At 35.5% G+C, this 26,104-nt stretch overlaps 1 protein-coding gene across 1 annotated transcript in view; it reads left to right on the forward strand.

The window, feature by feature from the left end:
* Nucleotides 1-26,104, forward strand: part of LOC148673604 (paralemmin-1-like) — a 90,995-nt gene that overhangs the window by 44,603 nt on the left and 20,288 nt on the right. The window contains exons 4-5 of the mRNA XM_088630247.1: nucleotides 10,090-10,170; nucleotides 14,636-14,766. Of these exons, the coding sequence (XP_088486373.1) occupies nucleotides 10,090-10,170; nucleotides 14,636-14,766 (212 nt within the window). The remainder of the gene's footprint in view (nucleotides 1-10,089; nucleotides 10,171-14,635; nucleotides 14,767-26,104) is intronic.

The raw sequence follows: 26,104 nt of genomic DNA on the forward strand, positions 1-26,104 counted from the left end.
GTCAGTCCTTTACACACTTGAAAACCACTCATCTTATCAACACCACTTTTTTCACATGGAAAATGGGTTTTACAGACCAGGTTCAAGCACATAGCATGCATTTTCTTGAGCAAATTTCTCACCATTTTTGCTCTAACATTTTTTACAGAACACTTGCTTTGGGAGATATAATTTACTAATGCTCCACAATCATTTAATACCAACTCGTACAAACCTTATGAAAAACATAATAGCCACACTTGTGGTCGGTGGAAAGATTATTTAAAATCATATGTTGGATTTCTCCCAACAGGGGCTTGCCCACATTGCAGCCTATGCAATGGAATTGTATCTGAAAATTAATATTCATTTATGGTATACACTAACGGTTAACATTAACTCAGCCAATCAGCAGCAAAATCAGCAGCTGTATATAAGTGAGTTACATGCAATTCCTTCTTCAAAATGAAGCTCATCAAAGGTCAGATGGTTATCTGGATTAAAGCACTCATAGTTAAAACATTTTTATCTTAAAACATAGTTAAAATATAATTAAGAGGGAAGGGTGGTGATTTAGACGTGGCATGGTGGCACAGTGGTAAGCATTGTTGCCTCACTGTGCTGAGGCCCCAGGGTCAGTTCCGGACCTGGAGATGCTATCTGTGTGGAGTGTGTATGCTTTCCTTGTGTTTGCATGGGTTTTCTAAAGGTGCTCCAGTTTCCTCCTACAGTACAAAGTCATACTGGAAGGATTAACTGGCTTCTGGAAAAATTGGCCCAGGTGTGAATGTAGGTATTTGTGTTTGCTCTCTGCAATGCATCAATCCCATCCAGGGTGTACGCACGTGTCGCTTGCTGGGGTAAGTTCCTGCTCACCTGCAACCCTGTATTGGATCAATTGTATTTAATTGGATAAAACGGATGGTTGGGTGGTGATGTACATGTGAGCTGAATAAATGAAGGCTTTACATACGGTATACTGCAGCTAGTGTGTATGCAATGAAGAGATGAAGTCCTGTAAATCCGCAATTATCTAGTGTATGTCCATTCAGACAATTTTTATTCCACATTTTTATTTTATGGCAGTTTGAGGGAATATTTCTTGTAGTTGTGAAAGCACGTTAAAAACTATTTTTTTCACCCACACTGTGTTCCCAGAAGAAGTGCTTCTTCACTCTATTTTTAGCTTGGTTTCTTTGAAAAACTTGGCCAACATTTTGGCCTTTTCCGTTGTTGAATGTCAGTAGATCTAGTAGAACTACCCTAGAGAATCGACAGAAGCTGGAATTACTTTGAAACATTTTTAAACACTGAGACAAGCTTTAAAACCCAATCTTATACCTCTCGTCTGACCTACATTGCTACAGGAAGTCACTATACTGTTATAATTTTCCCTGTAAGGCAGTATCCCCCCATTTCCCTTCCAGGCAAACCTCCTGTGGCCATACAAAATTCCTTTATTGTAACAGCACTAGTCAAAGGAAAGTTTCAAGCACGCAGCCTCTGTTTCACAAATTGGTAAAGGGTGTAGAGAAGGCAAGAAGGTTAACGCAGCTGTAAAACAGCTGTTGTAGATTTAACATGAGAAACAGGGCTTCTTTGTCTGTGCTGCATTTCATAGCAGTAATACTTGATATAAATGTTACTAAACATTAGTATTTGTTCAGGCTGTTGCCTCTTGGGGCCTGCCTGCATTCATTCCAGTTATTGTCAGTGGCTCCCTGAGAAGAATAAATAATTCTGAATGAGAAATATGATCATTATGACATCACATTAAAAAGTGACGATTGTTATCTGAATCATGACATTCAGTCACAATATAGTTGTACAGAAAGTCTGGTGTGTGCACTAGAGGAAATAGAGTGTCAGACAACTCTGTATTTGAATTACAGACATGCAACAATGTCTCATCCTTTTGGCTGGAGTAAGTGTAAGCTATAATGATCTAAAAAATAACTTAATACGGGGTAATTCACTATTCTTTACTACAGTACCTGCCTTAAGCTTTTATGGTTTTACAATAGTTTCACATGGTCCATTGATTGCTTTCTTTCAAAAACAAATTTAGCCAGAATTTGCAATGAATGCAATGAGCAGTTACCTGCTTTTTTAAGAATAAATTGAAATAAATCTCACCAGTTATACTATTATGTTTTTCATAAGGTTTGTACGAGTTGGTACTAAATGATTGTGGAGCATTAGTAAATTATATCTCCCAAAGTACCTTACATGTTTGGCTGACAGTGGAAAGCATATTGTTCCTATTAAAAACATTAAATTATTAGAGCTGAGCTCTAGACTTTTTTGTTTCACATTGTAAATTAATTATTTCAAGAAATGTCCTGCAAAATACTGTATATTTATATTTATATTTATATTTATATTTATATTTATATTTATATTTAAGTATAAACACATTTGACCTACAAAAGACATATTAACATTCTTGTTTTAAAAGCTGAAGTGAAAGCAGTATAAATCAAATGTTGTCTAAATAAAAAAGAAAATATTTTAATCCCGATTGTGTTGTTCAGGACATTTAAAGAGAAAACTGCACTGTATTTTTCCATAGGTCCCTCTTTTGGTAGGGAATTTAAAAGCAGTCATTCAACCATGAAAGCCAAGGATCATTCAAAATAACTCCGGGATAAAGTTAGAGAAAGACAAGCGAAGAGTATAAAAATCTCAGACACTGAACATCACTGTGAGTATGGTGAAACTGATCATTAAGAAGTAGGAGGCATATTGTACAGTAATACCGAGATTGTCTCTGCTGGCTGAGATTCCAGGCAAGAAGAAAACTGGTTAGGGTGGGGCACGACTTTGAAAAACCTATAGTTCAGTGGCTGAAATGGGTGGGAAAATGACCATGAATAAGGGTTGGCCTGTATGGCAGAGTGGCAAGAAGGAAATCTTTACTGAAAAAAACACCTGAAGTCCTGTGTGGATTTTGCAACATGTCATTTAAGTGAAACTGCACAGTGTGGCATTTTTGTGCTGTGCTCAGATGAGACAAAACACACGGCCAAAGCTATTCTAGAGACAAAGACATTTCATTGCCAGCAACTACTGCTGCACGCGGTATCGTTGTGCATTTGATAAATGAACTTTGATTTGATTTGATTTTTATTTGATTTAGAGTGGAAGAAGAATAAGAAAGTGCATGTCCACAAGTCGCCAAGTCAAGGTCCCAACTTGAAACCTATTGAGAATCTGTGGAAAGATTTGAAAATGGCTGTCCATAAGCGATCCCCAAGTAACGTGAGAGAGCTTGAGCGCATTTTCTAAGAAGAATGGGCAACAATTGCAACTAAAATTTGGTAGTGACTTTTCAAAAAGACTTGCAGTCATAATTGCCTCCCAATATCCACAGATCTGAGTACTAACGCTCTCAACATTTTTCCTTTCTTTTTCCTGTTCTGTACCTGGCCATTAGAAATCAGATTTTGAAGGGAGTATTATGTTTAAAAATGTTTATGCATCGTTTTGTAATGTCATAAAATGAGACACGCTAGATGAAGTCAGGAATATTTTTGCAAGGCACTGTATAAAAAGAATGACTTAAAAAGAAACTTTAAGTTTTACATTAAACGTTTGATAAATAAGTAATTTGTTTTAGCAAGTCCTGGTTCAGCTCATTTGAAAGCAATGTACTGTAACAGCAGTATAGTAAAGTTGTTGTTTAAAATGTATGATGAAGTTATAAGAGAAATTACATTTTCTATGAGTTTTGATCTAAGCATTCTTCTTCTAAATTTGAATTTTAATAAAGGAAGTATTGCTTTCAATATGTCTGAGTACTACTGTATCTTGTAGATAAGAATGAGAGTAGGTTTGTAGTAGAACTTGAAGCTTTGTTGGAAACATGAAAGAATGATAGCATTTTGCTATCTGGAACCTACTTGGAAACATTTTGCTTCTGAAATGCTCTATGCATGTGTTGATCCTGGGTGGAAGTTTTCTTTCAACACCTTACAAAGAGGCATATACTGTAATATGAAGCTCTTGTGTTTACACCTATAAATTGAATGTAAAAATGTCCTTTACAATAAAAATAAATAAGTGAGAATAAGTACAGATGATCTCAAAAGGATGTGTACTTGGGGTTATTTTAAATGAGAGAAAAACTGCAATTACTGTAAATGTTAGATTGCATTTACTACTCTACTAATGTGATGATTAATTATCACAATTAATTCCAGATTAAGTTGCAAGACAAAAAACAGTCTTAAAATGTGTTAAAATTTAGCCTTGGGGAAGTTTAATGTTAATCATTTATACAGTATATAATTCTTAAACCTGCTTCCTTATTAAATTAATGCAAAAGTTGACTAATAGAGCTAATCCTGTACTGCTTACTGTCGAATTTACTGTTGAACTAATATTTAATGTATCTATGCAGTTCAATAAGGACATCTGCTAGATAACTCATTAAACTGTAGATAGAACACTGAATCGCACTGTTCTGGTGCTTTCATAAATGAGCAGTTTCTTTTCCTGCATATAAATACAAAGTTTAAAAATTACAAGTGCTCTGGAGAGGCTCATCTGGTAAAAACCACGCAAAGGATGAGTTCTGATGCCTGGAGATGGAAGGTCTAATCAAGGCTTTCTTACACATCAGCTGTGGCTCAAATCCCCAATGGCCATACAAAACTGTCGGAGTGCTGCCAAAACAGGATGGGTTACAATTGGCAGATGGATTCCTAACATGCCATACCACAGTAACCTTTGTTGATGGCTCAGTGGCTCAGTGCCTATGGGTGCATCAGAGGTAGCTGTGCATCTTTTTGTTGTTTCCAATTTGTGATCATAGTTCAGAAAGTAGTAATAACTGTAGTTGGCATTTATTAATGCTTGTACTTAAAAATCCACATTCTATATTTACGTTTTCTGTGGAATAATAATAATTCCTTACACTTATATAGTGGTTTTCTGGACACTCCACTCAAAGCGTTTAAAGGTAATGGGGACTCCCTTCCACCACCACCAATGTGCAGCATCCACCTGGATGCATGTACACACCAGCTATCAATGGGGAGTTGAACAGATTGATGAAGCCAGTTCATAGATGGGGATTATCAGGAGGGCAAGAATGGTAAAGACCAATCTAAATTTGGCCAGGACACCATGGTAACATCCCTGGGATTTTTAATGACCACAGAGTCAGAACCTCATCCGAAGGACGGCGCCTTTTTTTTTACAGGATTGTGTCACCGTCCGAAGTGTGAGCGCCCCCTACTGACCCTCTAATACCTCTCCCAGCAGCAACCTTAGTTTTTCCCAGGAGATCTCCCATCCAGGTGAAATAAAAATAGTTGGGCACAACACACACAACAAAATGCAGAGTCTAGGACCCATGAGAAATTTCACCCTACCAACAGTAAATCCTAGACTGGGTACATCATATCAGATGTCCACTGGTGAACACAGGAAGTCATCTAACAGAAAGCATGAGGGAATGTTTAGAAAATCTATGACTGGTGGGTGTATGACAATGTGTCCAGTTAATTGGGGGATTGGATTGCATAATTCATTACAATTAATTCATAATTAATTATTTAATTCGGAGATTGTGCTGAATGAAAATAAGAAGACAGTTTGGGCATTGAGATTTCCAGTCAGGGCACACAAAAATGACTATTACACTTTCTGTTAAAAATTCTAAATAAAGTTTTACAATGTTTTCATTTACATTCTATACTTCTTGTAGGGGAAATGTATATTGAGCACATTACTTTTTAATGCATAGGTTTTAAATACAGTCCAATCTATCCCTGTACAAAAAGGGTTTGTTAACCGTTCATTGGCAGCAAACTTTTACTTGTATAAAATAACAACGATTAAATTGCTTCAAAGATTCTTTATAGTTAATATTACTTTGGCCAGAAACATAGGCAGTTTTTTATTATTTTGAATTTGCTAGTTAAAAATGTTTGATGATTGACTTTTCTTTAGTAAAGGTCTCTTTTTTTTCTCAGTCCAAAATTGTTACTAAGCACTGCAATGCGTAAGGTATTGATTGTACCTGGGTCTAAGGTCCATGTTTGTTTATTAATAGTTGGATTTTATGTCAAGAAGCACAGCCTTCAAATGGATTACTGTACTTGATCATGCCTCTGTAAAGTCCAATAAGTTTAAAGAAGCAGCTTATTCTGTTCAATTTTCTTTTTTTTTGCATTTGGTAAAGAACAGGCAATATTGAGGTCTGTCGGAGGGCATAAAATGATAAACTGTTTACATTTGGTAAAGAACAGGCGGTAATAAGGTATGATGTACAGTAGGGCATAAACTTAAGGGAGTTCCATGTCAAAAAACAATAGAAGATAAATAAGAATACAAGAGTCAGTATATTTGTTTTATTTTGCATCCAAATCTCTTTACATTTTCTTTGAAATTCACCATTGAAATTAAGTCTGGAATTGAACGTACTGTATACAGTTTTGATACAATTAATCTAGAGAAATGGTGGTTAGAAATGTTAACAATGTGTTCCTAGTTCTTGACTCTCAAAGGCTGTATTACTCTACAAGCATTGTCAGTGCATTGTCTTTGTAAAGGATGTTGATATTGTTCTTAATATGTTTAATAAATAATATGAATACATTTGTTCATATATAAGCCTTACATTGCATGAGGCCTTTAACTGTGAACATTTAAAGGTGGTGAGAGTAACCCATTTTCTGTCAGATTCAGTCCATGCCTGTTTGCTTTGCTATGAAAAGCTTTTCCATCCTGTTCATTTCCCAGCTGCAAAGATTACTATACCATGCATACAGTTCCAGGTGGATTAACGGAGTGCCTCTGATGTAGCACAGTCATTTTTTTCTGAGAAAGTGAATTACTTTAATAAACCTGAATTCCCAAATGTAGTGCTATAATACATGTCACACAAAGCACACAGGCTGTTTTCATGGAAGAGAAAGGGACAACTTTCAAGTATTAAAGGTGTTGTTAGGGAATACCAGTGTCTGCTTGTAAATCTGAATCTAGCTAAAGGAACTGGGGATAAACATGTATATGTTTTATTGCTTGTTATTCATTTGTAATATTTATGTTTTATATATAGCTGGCTTTTTAAACTAAAAGCACTAATCACATTATATAGGGCAGATAGAGGTATGAAACTCAATTTATCATGAATATGTGTTTGGTACACATCTCTGCTGAGGAGACATCGTCAAATTAAATAACAAAAACACTGTCGTGGGAACAATGTGTTTTAACTCAGTTGATACTTATAGAACACACTCAATTTATGTGAATAAAACAGTAGAAGATCATACAGTGAATAAATAGATCATATAGAGTATACAGTATATTGTACAGCATTTTAGAGGCTCTAGCACATAGTGGTATACTGTTTTACACTTCAATATGTACAGTATACTAGAATAAATAACTATATAAAAGACCTAAATAAAGTGTGAAAATATCAGATTTACAGATAAAGTAATATTTTTGTAACTCAAGTAATTATTTAGTGTCTTCTGAGGGAAGTGAACACACTAGACAGAATATTGACACAATCAAATTAATTAACTTAATCAATTTCCCAGTCTCGCATTCTTCTTTGTAATACTTTATTACTTTTAATACTACATTACTCTATGTGTTACTGTAATTTTAATAAGGTTTTGTATTAAGGTTTTGTGAATATCTCAGAATGCAAAACCAAAGCTGTTACAGAATAAGGGAGAAGCAAGTGATTTAGGAAGCTAATTTTTTCCTTTTTGAATCTTATACGTCTGAAGACAGAATATACATTTTAATCCTTCATTTACAGAAATATTAGTTGTTCCCCTTTGAACATTAACCAAACTCAGGTAAACCTACAGTATATACAGTACTGTGTTTCAAACCCACTGACGTTTGGATGCAAATAAAAATACCTAGCACTTTGAGTAATTTCAAAGTGAGTTAAAGGACTCCTAAAATTTCTTTCTACTGTATGAAGCATAAAAGTAGAACATATAATTTTATTTAAAACTGTGTATTTGTCCAAAGGTGCTAAACATACAGTAACATTGAAATATCCAGCACTTGGTATTGTTATCAATAAAAGCCATTATCTTTTTTTTTCCTTTCAGGTGCTACTTCAGATACTGTATCATCCACAAAATGTGTTTTTCAAGCATTTAGTATTCTGCTATTTCATTACTGCATGAGGCCATTACTTCAGTACTTCAATTCAGCAACACACAAGAAAGACATTTACTAAAAGTTTCACATTTGTAGTGTAGTTCAGTGACACATAATCACACAATTTTCCTCTTTATATTTGTAACTTTACAAAGTTCTTAATTATTCTGTAATGTTTTAGATTTGCTTTGAAGACATGTCACGTGAAATGTGGTTTCTTTAAAAATGTACATGAATTTCTGCCTTGTTTAACTGGACCTACAATCCCATCTTTTGTATTTCAGCATAATAGAGTGTCTTGTATTCCATTTTTATTGATTTTCTATGTATTTCCTTCATATGTTGCATTCTGCTATTTATGATTAATAACACAAGCATAGTCCAATGGTATATATTTTTATTTCAGAATATAGAGATAAATTCTCTAATTCAGGTTCAGGCTTTGAGATCCTCATATACAGTAAATGTACATAAAAAATCTGACCTTTCAAATATAAAGTCTAATGATTAAAAGTAGTTCAAGTTGGTAGCTGCGTCAGCATGCGTAGGCTGCAAAGGAACAGGTAACGGGTTTATTCTACGCTGAAAAGAAAAGAAACATAACGTTTCAGCTGTGGAGCCTTCTTCAGGTGTGAGGAAGACAGGGCAGGCAGCAGAGATTAAATAGCACAGGAGAACAAAAGCTGAAAAAGTGGAGGAGAAGGGAGAGGGGAGAGGCAGAGAGGCCACTCAGGAAGTGCAAAGTGGAGAGGGGTGGAGAAAGGTGTGGAGTCAAATCCTGCATGAGAATAGAGATGATTACATGAAAATAAGTCTGTCATTGAGAGGAGGGGGAAGGTGTGAACCTAGTTTCAGGATGAGTTTCGTTTCTGTTCCTAATTATTAAAAGTGTTCATGTGTGAGCTCTTGTGTGAAATGTGTCTAATAATAGGAAATGTAGTCACTCGCTTTAAGATTTTTATGGTAAATAGCTTTTTTGGGGTGTTGAGCTGAGCTTGCGATTATAATCAGTATTAAAAGTTTTAAGTACAGTTATCTGATTCTGTCTTGTTTCCCACAGACAAACTGGAATAATGTCAACTAGACATGCATTTTGCTGAGAAAGCTTTTTTTGTTCATTTGCTTTCAGAGAAAAAGAGTGGCCAAATGCTGCCTGTGATTTCTTCCTTTACATTTACTGTAACTACTATTTAGTATTTAAATAGATTGTGCTTGGCAGCTATTTTTGTTTATTCTATTATGCGAACATTTTATTTTTTTCTATGTTCCTAAAATGGTTGCTCTTTTCCTTATGCCCTATTTCTGCAGGTTTGATGTGGATTAATAATAGTTTGATAGACCATTTCTTTTAAACAGTGTGGTTATACCTGATTGTGCTATGTGGTTAACAAAATCTCTACTTTCCCAAATCAGCCAATTTACTTTCAGCTGTAGCACAAAAAGCCTATTATTTCCCAATTTGTACTATTTCAAATCTACTGCCCTTCACAGCAGTTGAAGTCTGAAGTGAGCACAACCACTAGCTATGGTAAAGCATCTGTCCCTTAAATTCCACTTTTAAACCTGTACATTTAGGAACTTTTTGAAAACCCTTTCTTCAAATTTCTTATTAATATAACTTGCTATACTTCTTTTAAAGGCATTTGGGGTTTTATTTTCTTTATCACTCTACTTCCTTGCTCTATACTTTAAATATAATAGTACTGTATACAGTACATCTGGTACAATATGCTGTTCTTTTATGATCTTCAGTGTCTAACCACACCCAGTACTATATTATGGCTCTACGGTGTATGGCATAGCAAAGAAAAGTGAGGGGATTTAAAGCAAGCAATACTATGCACATGTATTGTATATTTTATTTTTATTGTCTCTGGGCACCAGTATACCAAATCAGCACGACATTTACTGTATAAAACATTACATGTAACCCTCATTTTGATGTAATTTTCAATTTTTTTATTAAAGGAAAAAAGAAAAAGACAAGCTGAAATAGATGGCAAAAGAAGGCAGCTGGAGGACCTTATATTGCAACTACAGCACCTCAAGGTACAGTAAGAGTGCCCCAGCCGGAGCTGTTCGGGAAATTTAAATGCCAGAATGAAGCACATATCAAATGTTTTATTTTACTTTTCCTTCTGTATGGGTGTCTTTAAAAAGATAACTAAAGTGTTTTACCTTTTTAAAAACAGTGCTGATTTTAACACTGATTAGCTGTCAGCTACTGTACCAGAAAACTAGTATTCATGTGATAAAATGTGCTTCATGCTTGTATATACAGTATAACCTTTTGACTTTTCATTTTTGAAGTTATCATAGATCTAATCAACATTGCAATGGTCTTTTCTATGCAACTACAAAAAGTAAAATTACTCAAATGAAGTTTTGGAATGTATCCATGGTCTCTGCATAGTTTGTATACAGTTTGCTTTGAAGAAAATCTCAGAACCTCTGCTTATATCATCTGCAATGATAAGGGCAAAAGAATAGTAATATAATACAATATACTGTAAGTTTAGAGATCTTGTGATATAATAACAAATGTATTGGTCCTGTGCTTAGTGTTCAGTTCATGTCAAGGGATATAATATATCAGTGGAACACAATTAGTTATAGTCTCTGAGGAAAGTTAACCTTTTACAACATTGTAGGTAAGTACAACTCTAAAATCAGAAAAAAACATCCACATTACAACTTTAAAACAGAATTTTAAAATTTTCTGATCTAATGCCTCAACAGATACAAAAGCTAGTTTTAACTGTTTTTGGACTGTTTTTTCTGCATTTAAACATAAAAAAGGAAAAGTAAAGATCCCCACAAAAAGTCTCCACGTAAAATAGGTCTCTGCAGAAAAATGTCTGGAAAAAAATCTATAGTACATGGTAATTTATAAGTAAACTAAAAAACACACAAAAATCTTAATTTCATAATTAAAAATAGCATTACTAATTTTAATAGAAATGCTTTAAAACAGCATAAACATTACTAGACCTTTTTGTTTATGCTCATTTGCAAACAACTATCCTGTGGTCAGGCTCTTTTCCCTCTCTTATTGTAAAATATAAGATCTAAAATCTTATGCCAATTACATAACAAAAAGCACTTTTCTTTGGTTAATTTGCTTCTTCAAAGACATTTTTGTTTCTCTGCCCTCCAAGTAAAACGTGTTTTTTTTAAGATATGGCACTAAGTCCCAGTGACCATAGCAGTGTGATAAAATACTGTCCTGTGGGACCACTGAAGAGAGACCAAGCATGAGAAATTATGGGTTGTTTGATAAAGAAAACAACACAGAAGATTAAAAAACTTTTAACCCTTCTGTGCCTCTGTTTTCAACAACCCCCAAATCTAAAATTCTGTTAAGGGAAAGAAAGAGACTTAATAGTCATTATAGACAATAACCAACACAATTAGTAAATGTCCTTATATACAAAATTCCCTAATAATATTAATTTACACAACTAACACCAACTAAGGCCAAAAATCATCAGAAAACAGCTCTAAAAAAAGAAACAAACATCTTATTGAAATGCATGTACAGATATTAGCCATTTCTTTAAATCATTCATCTTTTGTTCCAAAATTTAACCAGTCTAATTCCAAGACCTGGTATTATTTATTAGCCTTTGTGAAAAAATAAATCAGAGAGGTGTTATGAGTGATTAGTGGAGAGGCATTGATTTGTTCTGCTAATCGACAAACTCATAACTGTTTGTCTGTCATTCTGCCCTTGTCTGTCATTCAGTTAATTAGGAAGAGCCTTTAAAAAGTTAAAAGGCAGATGTGATGAAAACTGTGTATTATTATTATTTCTTTGACAAGTAGATTTCAGGATTTTGAAGCACTAATACATGTAAAGTAGCTATATAACTTCTGGTAGATTCTGGTGGAAGCTTGAAACAGAACATGGCCAGGATATGGAATGTTTGTTCAACAGTGGGCGTCAACAGATTTAAACTCGTTCTCATCGGAAAGATTGTGCAGTTGCTATGATTATGTGATCCTGTAACCTTCTTTATGAGTTTAGCGTTCAGGCCTTTTTTCCAGACTTCTTCCTTAGGTGGGTGGAGTAATAAAACAATACTAGGGTAAAACATCTACTTGCTCAAAGTCTGCATATTATTTTTATTTATATTTATATGATGTTCTGGGATTTGTTGCCAAAGATAACGGGACAACATTTTTGCACAACATTTAAGTAAAGATACTAAATTGAAGAGTCTAAAATGAGTTAAGGGATTCAACTCAACTACCTAATTTGTACTTACACACCTTTTTCATGTCAACAATATTTTACAAAAAACACTAATGTCTGCAGCTTCCTCGTCAAGTACTGCAAAACACGTAGAAAAGTAAAAAAACAGTAGAAAAATAAACTAATAAAATTCATTCTAACTTCAACATTCACCTTGAAAGACACTTAATCCCATTGCCATTGACTGCAGTCTCTAGCAAGTCTTCTATCCCAAACTCTTCATATTTTCTACTACAAAGTTATTAAACAAAGTTAATGTCAGTCTTATTCTTTTAGCACACCTGATGCTCAATTGATAAATAACAATAAATAGTTTAGTAATATCCCATTATACTGTATATAAAAGTCGCTGAAATTAAAAAACCTTTATAAAGTAAAAAAAAGAAAGTTCAAAGGCAGAATGATATCTTCAAAACAACGTGTCTTTCATAATTAGCAAAAGATAAAAGACAAGGTAAAAGATTCTCTTCAACAGCCATAGTCATTGCTGAATATTGCAAGCTTTTATAGAGATTTAATATTTTAGGTGATATTTTAAACTTAAAAATAAAACATGAAGAAATAAAAAGCTGACATCTTCTGTGCTAGATAAACTTTTTCATACCAAACATTCTTTAAGTTTATAATTCTGTTTCGTGTGTACTGAAATGGGAGATGGACAAGGCAGACCAGTTTGCTGCTGCACACAGTGTTGGTAAACCAGTACTATAGGTGGTGCTCTTCCCTCTGAACCAGAATTTCCAGTCCAATTACACAAATATGAGGACAAGAGACACTGTATTGCTGGAGGTAATTCTAAGTCTGCTCTATACTGTAAATGCTAGGAATTACTATTAGTAGGTGAATAATGTCCCACATTCATTAAAATTATTGAGTTTTAAAACTCGTCTAAATGCTAACATGTTAGCTGTCTATATGTTTATTCATGTAGCATATGACTTTTTCCTGTTGTTGTCTGAAATAAGTTCATAACATTACAGGATGTAACTGTAGATACAGTATAATTTATATGTGATATAAAAGTACAGTATTATTAGGAACAGGAGGCAGTTTAGAGTTGTTTAGTAAGTGTATACATTTTTCTTTGCTTCAGTTTAATAAGATCACAGATGTCATTCCTACATGTTTTCCAAATTTTGTTGTTGCAATGCAGTTTCCTTCTGTAAAGTAGAAATTTAATCAAACAAGAGGCCTGTTTGGTAGTTAGTAGCTTATTGATGCAAGATTCTCATCCATTCAGCCAAAGAAGAAGCTTCAACCACATGTCTGGCTACCTTACAACTACTTTAAGAGGAAGAACAATTATTAAAAGTCAGAATACTATCCCAGAATGCTCATATTTTGATTTTTTTCACCTTTCCTAACAGTTATTCATAACAGCTTGTAAACTTCTCTCAGGTTCCTCATGAAGTTAATTTTCTTAGAGGCAGTTCAGTCTAGTTTCTGTGGTACAGGTGTCTTACAACTCTGAAAAGAAAGAAAGGCTCAGCTCCTCTTCAAAGCTCTCTGAGAACAGACTTCTAGGGAAAATTAAATGTTGTTGATAGCTGTCAAAGATTAAGCCTCTTGTTATCCAACCACTGCCTGTGGAATAGGATAGACAGCCTTTCTATGTCTTCCATTCTCTGAAGCTCCGTCTCATTCTTTCATAGTCTTTTTTTTCTGAAAGTTTAAACTTTTGTTTCGGTATCTATTTGTAAAGTGTCTAAATTTACCTTAAATAACACCTTATTATGACCACATGCTCAAAATGGTTCTCTCATCTCTGTGTTCATCACTCTGTCTTGATGGTTTGAAAGGGCAAGTTCAATAAAGTCATTCTCCCTAGTAGGGAGCAGATCAACTGTAGAACTCTTTTAAGTCCTCTGACAAACAGAAAAAAGAAGCAGTTTACAATGACTGCTATTTTAGTTTTTCAATTGATATTCCTATTGTTTTTTTCCAGTTTGTGTAATGAAAGTTCAAATCTCCCAATAAAACCACTTCTTCATTTATCCCTGTATACAGTATATAGAATTTTGTGTTCTGTAGCCTACTGCTACATACAGTAGCACTATGCCCACCCATATACTGTAAATACTGAAAATTGTCACAGTGTCACATACTGTACAATGGTGGAAATTTGTCATGATTCTGTGATTTGTATTTGTGATCACTTCCTGTGTGATTCTATTTGATATCTTTAGGGAATTCCATGAGACAGGTCTACTATTGTACAGTATATTGTCATAAACGCCGGCTCATATCTGTTTTCCTCAGTCCAAAGCAACGAGAGAGCGATGGCTTCTCCAGGGAGCCCCTGCTGCCACCAAGGAGGAGGAGGATGCTCGCAGGAGGCAGTCAGAGGAGGATGAGCTCCAGGTGAAGAAGCTGGAAGACAACATTCACAGGTAAGGACTCTGGAGTTTTCATACCAGCAAATCAAACACAGAAGAATATACATTACATTTCAATTATTTACATAATGACTCAGAGTTGCCTGGAGCAGGTCTGGTGCTTCATTTAAAAATATATCTATTCAAATGTAAAACAACTGGAAAAGGAGTGACCTATTGTTGTCAGTATTATTAATCAGGCACAGTAGATACAGTGTACTGTAGTAAAAACTTTAAAAAGTCAGAGGAGCACTAATCTTCCAGGACTGCATTTAGCAGACAGTACATTCGCAGTAGCATTTGGATGGTAAAATACGAGATCTAAAATAGGCTGGCGCCTTGGCAGTAATACAAACAAATAGCAAGAGGGTGACAACCTACTAAAATAGAAGCTGCATTTTATGTGGAACTGTGAAGCAGAATGAGCTTGAGAATAATATGAGATCACTACTTCTGTAGTGACACCAATGCTGAAAAGGGTAAACAACACTTTAAAACAGCTTCCTTTCCACATCTCCACCGTTTTAAATGACAGCTGTTTTCCGAGTTCAACTATCTTACCTATAGATTCACATATGTTAAAATTAAATACACACAAAATTATGCTAGAAATGGAAAAACTGTATTTAAAAAAATTGTAAAAAATTGAATTCTTTAAATGTCGACACCCTTTGCAGCAATAACACACACATGCCAACACATCAATGTTTCCAAATAACCAAAATGCAAATACAATATATATGGTACCTTGAAAAGTAAATTTATTTGGCAAGTCTGTGTGTAGGTCTGCCTATGGCCATAGGTTTGTTTGCCCACAGTTTGCTTTACTCCTGCAGTCCAAAAACATGCTCTCCGGGTGAACCCGTGTCTTTAAATTGTCTCTGGACTGTGTCCAGAGTGTCCTGTCTAGGGTGAAACTTCCTTGCACTCATTGTCTGTTTGTTTAGGCTTCAGCTCACTGACACTCCATATTGGAAAAGTTGTTCTAAAATGGATGGATCTTCCTAGCAGTTTTTGTCTTGTCTAAGTAACTATTATTATAAAATGTCTGTCCTGTGGATTTCTGGTTAAAAACTGTAAAGTTTGCTTCCTTTGAATGTAATACATATCTTGGGTAGAAGCAGTTGTCTAATTTTACCCAGCATCAATTTAATTGTTATAATACTGTATATTAAGTTGTCCAAAGCTGTTTCTATGAAGCTACCCAAAGGTTTGTGAATCAATTAGAATTTCATGAATGGAGCTCATTTTCAGCAGAATTTGTTTGTCACAATTTATTTGTATTTGGAGTATTTAGTTAGGTTTTTCAGTATATGTGCTTTTCTACAATTTGAGTATCAACTGGCCCGTTTATACAGCAAACAGAGGTCATACATAGATCCTGTCTTGTAAGCCTCACTTTGAGGTTAAAAACTGGGCTTACAAACAGGCAATAAAGTCTCTTGTCCTTTTGAACCCAATTGAACCATTGGGTTGGGATAATCTATCCTTCCAGTTGGTAAGTGTTTCTGATAGCTAAGCAGAAATGGTTTGAAAGCCTCATTCCTGCTTTTTTTTCTCTGTAAGTAATATTAAAGCTTTTACATACAGTATATGAAAGTATGCTTAATATTGTCTGCAGATTAATATTGCTTTATGGGTATAGAGTACCAGGTCTTGTACATTAGAATAAACATGTGAAAAATGCTGCTTTTTCTAGATTATTGTAATGTTTGCTCTGTAATGCTAATTGTGTGCTAGTTAGGCGGTTTATACCTCAGTTCATTGCTCTGAATTTACCAATTACTTAAAAGCAATCACAGAATTAACACTGTTTGTTATAGTTGTTTTACATCTTTGCGGTTTGTTGTATTTTGTTGAATTATTCAGGTCAAATAATGCAGAACGGAACTTTCAACCTTTCACTCTGTTATTTAAATAATAAAAACACAGTATGAACCAGAATCAATACACCCATGACAGAAATGTAGTATCCTTTAAATACTTTAAACACCATATGGACATTTTATGATAGACGTTTGCTAATTGAAGTGAATTGAGGTGAAAAAATGTTGTACTGCTGACAGTTCAACAAGAGGAGGGCAGGTAGACTGCAAGGAGAAAGCTGTGTCATGGAAATTTTAATGACCACAAGTAATTAATTAAGGTATCGGTCTAGCATTTCATCTGAAAATCAGCACCTCCTATGGTACAGTGTCTCTCATCAACACAGTTGGGCACCGGTTTTTAAGAGCAACTTGTTTTCTCATGAAGGCCTTCCATCCTAGTACTAATGAGACACCAGACTGATTTCAATATAAAGGAGGAGTTCAAACATGTATTAAACACTTAGAAGATGAGAAACAAAAAGGAGAAGTGCTATCATCCGTTAGAAAGTGGGTTGTATACCTTTTAGTTGGTGATGCCTTGCACTTATTATCAAATCAACAATACTGTACATCACTTATGACACGACGCAGACATACAGTAGAGTCTGAAAACTCTATTGACAATGGCTGAGAAGTAATAATATACTGTAGTTCACCATTTTTTACACATTTGATTGACACAAATGCCCTTGGTCTTGCCCATTATTTATTAGATTAGCTACTGTATAGCACCTCATCTTCTTTTTTGGGATAAAACAATCTCTGACTACTGGTGCAATAAATCCAGTTTAAGACAAGAGTGCTAATAAAACATTTGAAAACTTTCTTAGCAGATTACAATGAACAATTTAATTGGTTTGTGAATACATACCTAACGTTGATTTTTCCAACCAGGAATAGCAAAGCATTTGGTTTATCTAAATGTACTGTGTCTTTCCATGGTTGCATGCCAACCATGTGTTGAACGGTATCATGTGAAACTTGGAGAACAGTGTGGAGCCAGTGGGAGGAGATTAAATATAGTCTCAGTGTGCAGAGCAGTGTTGTTTATGGTTTTATGGCATTTGCTGCATTGGAAGATATTTATTTTGCATAATTGAATTTGCAAGAACACACTATAATAATTCTACTGTTTTAATCACAGGTCTTAGTAACCACATTTTCCATGGCTGAGCATCCACAGTCTCCTGTCCAATAAACTGAAGCGATTTACATCTGCAGGACAGCAGAAAATGTCACCATTTTCTCTTCATCTTTTCATATTCCAGAAAGACATTTTCTTTTGACCTCTGATTATACTTCATTAAATTCTGATTTACGACAAGATAAATGCTGTTACACTCACACAGGTCTCAATTATGAACTGGTGAATTAGCATTGAGAAGAAGCAGAACTACTTCATAGCTTAAAGGACATATTACAACTTGAATAAGTCTGCTCTAGTTCTTAAGGTTCTTCAGTTCTCTGACTGAAGCTACTACATCATGTATGGTCCTTGTGCTTTTGTGTTATTGCTTCATGGAAGATATATGTTTTGAAGGAAAACTAGGTAGTTTGTTTTTATGATTGCCTTGATAAATGTAATTACTGCCTTAATGGAAAGAAGAGTCAATTGAATTACTATTATCAGGGAAGCTTTTCAGACTTTATCAAGGGAGAATTGTGCTATTTATGAGACTGGAGACCATGATCAAGGATTATTTATATAATGTCTCTGTATATCACATTGACCATTACCATGGGCAATTTTGCATTACCCTTTCTTGAAAATGATAGGTGGCAATTGTTATCAAGACCGTAAGAGGAACCAAGCTCACTTTCACTATACTATTATGTCTCTGCCTATAGCAGCAAACAGATAGTTGCTGTTAAATTTTAACTGAAAAATCCCATGAGAATTAAAATTAGCTTGTCTGCAAAATTTTATAATTAATTGTTATTCATAATTGGTAGAGATGATAGATAATTTATATAAATAATCGCTTCTTAGAATACCAAACTTGGCTCCATATAATTTGTCATAAGGCAAGAAACTGCATTGCTTGAAATATTTAGAAAGTAAAAGCTAAAAAAGGTAATCATGCTTTGTTGATATAACCATGAGCTATATAATACTATATTAATAAAAGGTAACTTATAAAGAAATAAATATTTGAAAAAATATTATTTTTAGCCAGAACATTTAAGATGAATGAAGTTTTAACACCAATTATAAAATGCTTTACAGTTCAACAACAATTTGTCAAAGTAAGAAAATTAATACATAATTAAAAGAAGAGAGCAGACAGAAAAAAGTAACACCAAGATTATTTGGATATACAGTGTTTTCTCATAATGAGTCAAAACAATGTGATTCTTGAAATCTTAAGAGAATGCCTATTACAACTAATGTATTGCCATACATGGGGTGCTGTGGTGGCTCTGTGGCTAAGGCTCTGCATCTGTGGCTGGAAGGTTGCCGGTTTGTATCCCGTGGCGGACAGAGGAATCCTACACCGTTGGGCCCCTGAGCAAGGCCCTTAACCCCAACTGCTCCAGGAGCACCATATACTGTAAATGGCTGACCCTGTGCTCTGACCCCCAAGCGTCTCTCCCTGTCTGTGTGTCTCATGGAGAGCAGGTTGGGGTATGCAAAAAGATGAATTCCTAATACAATAAATTGTGTTTGGCCAATCAATTTTATCTGCAATTTCTAATTACATTTCTGTGAAAAATTAACTGACAGAAAACCTGTAATTACAAAACAATGATGGATCCAAAGTATAAGTGCATTATCTTAGATTGATTCTGTGAAAAGTGGTGACAAAACCCTCTTTTGTTTCTTTAAAGTGGCAAAATATTACAAATTGTATTTCCATTTACAGTCTTGGAATTTCTGTGCTATTTAAAATCATGCGTGACATATGTAATTATGCTTAAAGTGGATGTGAACCCTGTTTCCAAAACAAGATACCCATCTGAAACGTCTATGTATTGCTATTCCATACAAAGCTGTAGTTTTCTGGTTAGTTTCATAACTATGGTCTTCAATTTGGCATTGACGTAACATTGTCACAAGAAAAAAATCTAACTCAAGGCTGGTTTTCTTCTTTGAGCCTCAGTGTCACTTACTGAAAGGACCAGAATGATCCGTGTCTCTACAGCTGAGATCTGTTCTTTTCTTAGGATGTTAGTAACAATCATTTAGCATGTTCTGTCTTTAAAGAAACTAACTGAAAGGATACTCATCTTTCATTGTGCCAGCTGCTAACATAGAGAAAAATGGTCTGATACATGAACAATTTGTAACTTAAAATCATATTTGCATATCGACAAAGTGAAATGTGCTTAAAACACATGTGCTTAAAAAATGTGCTTAAAATGTGCTTAAAATGTGCTTAAAATGTGCTTTAAATGTGCATAAAATCATTTAAAATGTTTGTCCTTTCAGTCTTTTAGAAATCAAATAAGGTGACCAGACTGAATAATCTCCTCCCATTTGTAACCTTTCTTACAGTTCTTCACCACTTAAAGGTTTGTGAAGGGAGACATTTCAAGTGAGTGAGTGGACACACGATCAAATTCTTCAGTTAGGAGGGTATTGAACACTCATTGAAATGGTGTTGTTTTACTTGAAGGGAAGCTGTTTTGTATTTAAGCCTTAGCCTGTGGGCAACAGTAGCATAAAAACAACTTTCCTGGCATGTGGAGAAGTCATAGGGAGTGTCCCCTGGCTATATTTGCATCGTACTGAGCTGTATCCTAAAAATAAAACAAGAGGAAGACAGTTTTTACTGCTGATTAGGATAGTCACAAGGCTTACACCAAGAGACTGGTTTTCTGTGTATCATTAATGGGGAGTGCTAAGGCAAGGTAACTGAAATCTATGTTTCAGTATGCACTCTGATGCTAATGTAAAGTCACAGGAGCGGGATTTTACACTCATCTCACTGCAGAGCTGTAGGTTAGTAGTTAATTTATTTCCATGCCTAGAAGAGGGCCACCGGGTGCAATCCATACAAAAGGGTATTAGCTTGTGCCTACTACTTGTTTCTTTGATAACCAATTAAGCTTCTTTGATAACCCTATCTTTTCATCGCTTGTTTGACTCATAGAATTATTCTTTTTTCAAACTTTTTAGCTTAGCAAATTCTTTTTTGTATGCAGACACTCAGTTTCAAACTACTGCTCCACTTATTACCCTTTATGAATTTATGTTTTTTTTTTCCCAGATTTTAATATGACTTCTAAAGAGCTCCTCCAATTAAAGATTACAGTATTGTATATTGTGTAAAAAAAAAAGTGCTAAAACCCAAAGGCTGCAGGTGTGGATCCTTATTATGTCCATTCCCAATTATGGCTGGGAGTTCCCAGTTATGGTACCACACTGGCCAAGCTCCATGAAGATTGAGTGGATTGTCCTCAGATTGCTGGGCAACATTTATCCCTGTCAGTGGCCAGGCGCTAGCAGGACTGCAAGCTGTCAGTGACAGCTGTGTGCTTCCTCTTGTTGGATTCCAGCCTCTAATATGTGTTCTCCAGACGTTGTAGTGTGAAAAGAAGAGAACCAACAGATAGCATGAAAGGGAACTGCTAGTGGTGACCTCTGCTGGCTGGATAGTGTATATATAATATATACTGTACAGTATATGTCTTTAGAGTAGAGGCCATGAGTTTTCAACCTGATGAATCAGCTCTTTAAAACATATGCCTGTGGTTCTGACAGATACAGTATGTGTGGGAGTGCAGTTACGAGCTGGATTGAACCGCAGCTGGTGATTTGATATTGGGGAAATGTGAAACCAAAATGTAGGTTGAAAGTGTTTCTGATACAAATTCCAGTGATTAATGAAGAAATACCGGGGTATTATTGTACCCGCCTTTCAGGCAAACAGACAGCAATGAACGAAATCATTTACAAGTATAGAATCCCTATTGAATAAATGTATAGGTAAACTACAGAATAAATGTATAACCACCTCCAAGAATGGGTGAGTTTTTAAAAAATGAAGTAAAATAGGCATATGTATTACACTTTCATTAGCCTTTTCTACATGTCAGCTACTTCCCCCCAACTCTCTTTGTGTTAAAATATGTGGGCTAAGATCCAGGTTCAACACTGCACAGAAGGCACAGTCTGGATTGGCCTTCTATAGCCAAAGCCTGCCTAGCAGTGAATATTATTCACAAAATGTGTTATTCAAGGTTATGCAAAATAATTGGTCCCAGCAGGCCCATGGTCTTTGCTAGCCAAATACATTATGAAGCATTATGTAGAATTTAAGGCTGTAAAGTACTGTTCATAATTGAATATCTCAATGTGCCTTGAACTTTTGATTTATTGGTAACATGACTGCTGCAAGAATGTATTAACATATAGATTCATGTCTTTTTCCTTTCTTGTTCACTTGATACTCTGGAATTATGCGAGCTGCCAGTCATTACATGTGTACTGTATATCCATAAGGTAATAATAACTGGTTGGTTATTTTATGAAGATGGAAGTCAGAGACTGACTATGCACATTAGCAAGAACATGAAGTGCACCCTGTCCTTTCTTTTCATATTTTTGTGACCATTAACTAGAAATCACACTGAAAAAGTAAATTATGCTGACATCACACAAAGAATGACATGGTGTTATGTTTTATAAGACAATATTTTTGATCAATTAAAGCTTTATCTTGGAAGAAAAGTATTTGATTTTTGAGTTATTCTTTCATACGTAATATGAACGAAAAAAATAAAATGCATTCACTGTATATAGCATTTTAAATCTCAAAGGATCTCACTTTGGACCAAATTGGACTCACTTCAATTACCGTTGAAATACTACAGTCACCTGTGTGATGTACAGTATCCATTATGTACCACAACCCCATTAGACATCAGATGTAAAAGTGACAGATAACATCATCAATTACACTAAGGGATAAATTAATATAGGTCAAATTGTGCAAGTCCAGAATGGAATTTAACCAGGATGTTGGTATTAGCACCAAAGGTTTTACAGATAGTGATCTTAAATGAAGTACAGTAGCAATAAAGTTCTTTGCCCAATGTCACTAGTCAAGTGCTAGAATATTGGAAGTTTTGGAAATTCTGTTCCAGAGTTAAGAGTGCCAACTACTAGTCCAGCGCTTACAAAGGCAAGTTGGTTTTCCTTGGAAATGACCCATTACAGATCAGACCAGATGTAACCTTGCTTAGCTCCTGAGATCTGACCAGATCAGACTTGAAAGCTGAATGGCTGTTGTAGTAAGAAGATGTTGTAATAAACTAGTCATAGAAATTACCCAAAAACCTCACCACATAAACAGGCTGTGATAAATTTTACATATGCACCAGGTCATCAAGTGATAGTGAGAGCGTGGTCAGCACAGTTTTTGATGCATGGGCTCATTAATATATCCTTTTGAATTGGGTGTGATGATGCCATACACCTCATTAGCGCCTAGCACTTGCATTTTGAAACAACCTTTCTAGGCCAGCATTTTCCTAGTGCAATCCTCATAGCAAACACTGAATAAATAAATCAACCTGATAGTTTTGTACACTTTTTATTTACTGCAGACAACTGATGTACTCATAATAAACACAATAAATAGTTATAAAGTTATGATTCTGGAACCCTAACCATAATAACATCAATAAAGCCTTTAAAGGTAGCATCTCAAAGAGCTTTTTAGTAGGCCTAATAAAATATTAAAACAAAGTAAACAAAGTTATAAGGATAAAAAATTACAAAATAAGCACACATTAGAAAGACACATGGTTAAAAGTGCAGCAGAAGATACATACTCATTAGAAAACGGAGCACACACAGACATTAAATAAATAAAAGCCTTTCTGAAAAGGAAGGTTTTGTGTTTAAAATGCACATAGAATTCCATGGATTTGGGACAAAGCAAGAGAAGACCCTGTCATCCAGAGAACTAAACCCCCAAGAGAAACAAGGTTTCAGTCATCAGTAAGATAAGAGCGGAACCATTTAAGTGTCAGTGTCAGAAAATCCAAACAGTCTCAAGATGGAAGATTAAAACATCATGATTAACAGTGTCAAAAGCAGCACCTAGGTCTAGGAGATTGTTAATAACTTTAACAAGGGCAATATATATGTACTGAAATTGTCTGAAAACTGGTTGAAAGGGTTATTTACACTAAAATGAATGTTAAAAGTTGTATTGCAACAGCACAAATGTTTGCAAGAAAACACAAGATAGATAAAGGATGAAAATCGTTCAGGTAGTCCAGTGCCATAGTACATTTTTTCTAGGAACAAGCATAACTGAATCCATTTTAAAGGTAGTTGGTACCACTCCAGTGCTCAAGGACTAATTTATTATGTTGAGGCCAGTAGGGCAGTGGGCTGAAAAGCAGGATTGAAATAAAACAGAAGGAATGGAATCTAGCAGACAGGTGATGGGTTTCATACACAACACCATTTCACTAGGCCATGCAGGGTCAAGATGAGAGAAACAAAACGAAGAACAAGCAAAAACAAGACGGCAGTGAATAAGTGTAGGGGTGGCAAGTGTGGAGCAGAGAATGTGGTGCCAGATGTTGTCAATCTTGGTTGTAAAAAAAAAAATGTTGCAAAGTTTGGGTGAGGCAGGAAATGTAATAGGGCAGTTAGGCATTAGTAACTGATTAATGGGGAAGAAGGTGTCTAGAATTGAAGTAACTGGATCTATAGTAGCAGACTCTGTTGCATCCTTGTATCCTTGTATTGACAGCAGCCATATCACTCTGCAACTCACAACTGGCAACCCACTGAAGCTAAGCAGGTGTGAGCCTGGTCAGTACCTGGATAGGAGACCTCCTGGGAAAAACTAAGGTTGCTGCTGGAAGAGGTGTTAGTGGGGCCAGCAGGGGGGCGCTAGTGATGGGGACACTATACTGTAAACAGGCTCCGTCCTTCGGATGAGACGTAAAACCGAGGTCCTGACTCTCTGTGGTCAAAATCCCAGGGTGTTTCTCGAAAAGAGTAGGGGTATAACCCGGTGTCCTGGCCAAATTTCCCATTGGCCCTTACCAATCATGGCCTCCTAATAATCCCCATCTATGAATTGGCTTCATTACTCTGCTCTCCTCCCCACTAATAGCTGATGGGTGGTAAACCTTCTGGTGCACTATGGCTGCCGTCGCATCATCCAGGTGGATGATGCACATTGGTGATGGTGGAGGGGACTCCCCTTTACCTGTAAAGTGAGTGGAGTGTCCAGAAAAGTGCTATATAAGTGTAAGCAATTATTAATTAATTATTATAACTATCGTACTCAATCGAGTACTCCTTCCAAGACATTGAATACTACGCACAATACTGCCAGTCCCCTAGACCCTGGGCTGCTCTGTTACTCTGGATTTCTTTGACAGGTGTGCACTCGTACACCTTGCAGTAGCACTGGTACCTCTTTAAGATCATTGCAGGATGCAAGAGGCATTGCATCATCCTTGCCAAGCACTTTCATCCAGGTGATCAAAATCACTGTTTCACTGTGTGTACTTATAGTTCATGCAAAGTATTAGAAATCTAGTTTCCAGGTCAACTAGGACATACAGTAACTAAGGGAACACATGAGAAATGTGATTATTCCTTGTTTGTTTAAGTGTAGCAGTGCAGGTTGCTGCCTTGCTTTGATTGATTAGAATGACTGCAGCTCTACTCGTCTGAGCAGTCTGATTGACTCTTTGACTCACAAGGAATACAGGAATACATTGTTGATGCGGCCTCTTCAGCAGGAAAATCCTGAGGTTTTTGATTGCTGGTGAGCTTAGAACTTCAGAACACAAAAGATAAAGTGAGCTGAAGTCTCTTCGTTGGACTCTCTTATTTAGTTAGCTGACATTTATTGATCCACAATTCGCAATCAGTTGCTTGATTAAGGCTTGCTGGAAATAAGCTTCTTTACTGAAGTGCAGTAAAGTAAGTGCAATTACTTACCAAGTGCAGTAATTATCATAGATAGGGCTGTTTTTTGTTTGTTGTTCCTCTTGTGTTCAATTCCATGAAATCTTTTTCAACTACTTCCCACAGCTTTAGCCTTGTCATTACCAAAGACATACAGTAACACCGAAATTGATTTTCTCATCAGGAGCGTTTTTTTAAATATTGGTATCGGTTTATTTTGTGGGTGACCATAAGTTTTTGCCTTTTGCAATTTTTCCATTGCCTGTATAGGTGAAGAGCTTATATAAAAGCTGTATATTATGACATTGTATTAAATCAAAGCCTTATTAGGCATTTAGAATGATAAGACAGGCAGTACAGTATGTGAAAACCTTTCCCAACAATTGGGATGAGATTCAACAATTCATTGTGATGAAAACCCTTTTGACAAATGATGAAGGAAATGCAGGGAATATCATCTTGACTTCACTTTTTTTCCAACAAATTTATCTACTGTGTTTACGCCCTGCTGTAGCCTTATCTCCTCAAATCAAATCTCAGAAGCTAAGCAAAACTGGGCCTGGTTAGTCCTGGGATTACAGACCTTCAAGGAAAA

This window comes from Lepisosteus platostomus, chromosome 4 (genome assembly GCF_059453375.1).
Source record: "Lepisosteus platostomus isolate fLepPlt1 chromosome 4, fLepPlt1.hap1, whole genome shotgun sequence".
NCBI lineage: Eukaryota > Metazoa > Chordata > Actinopteri > Semionotiformes > Lepisosteidae > Lepisosteus > Lepisosteus platostomus.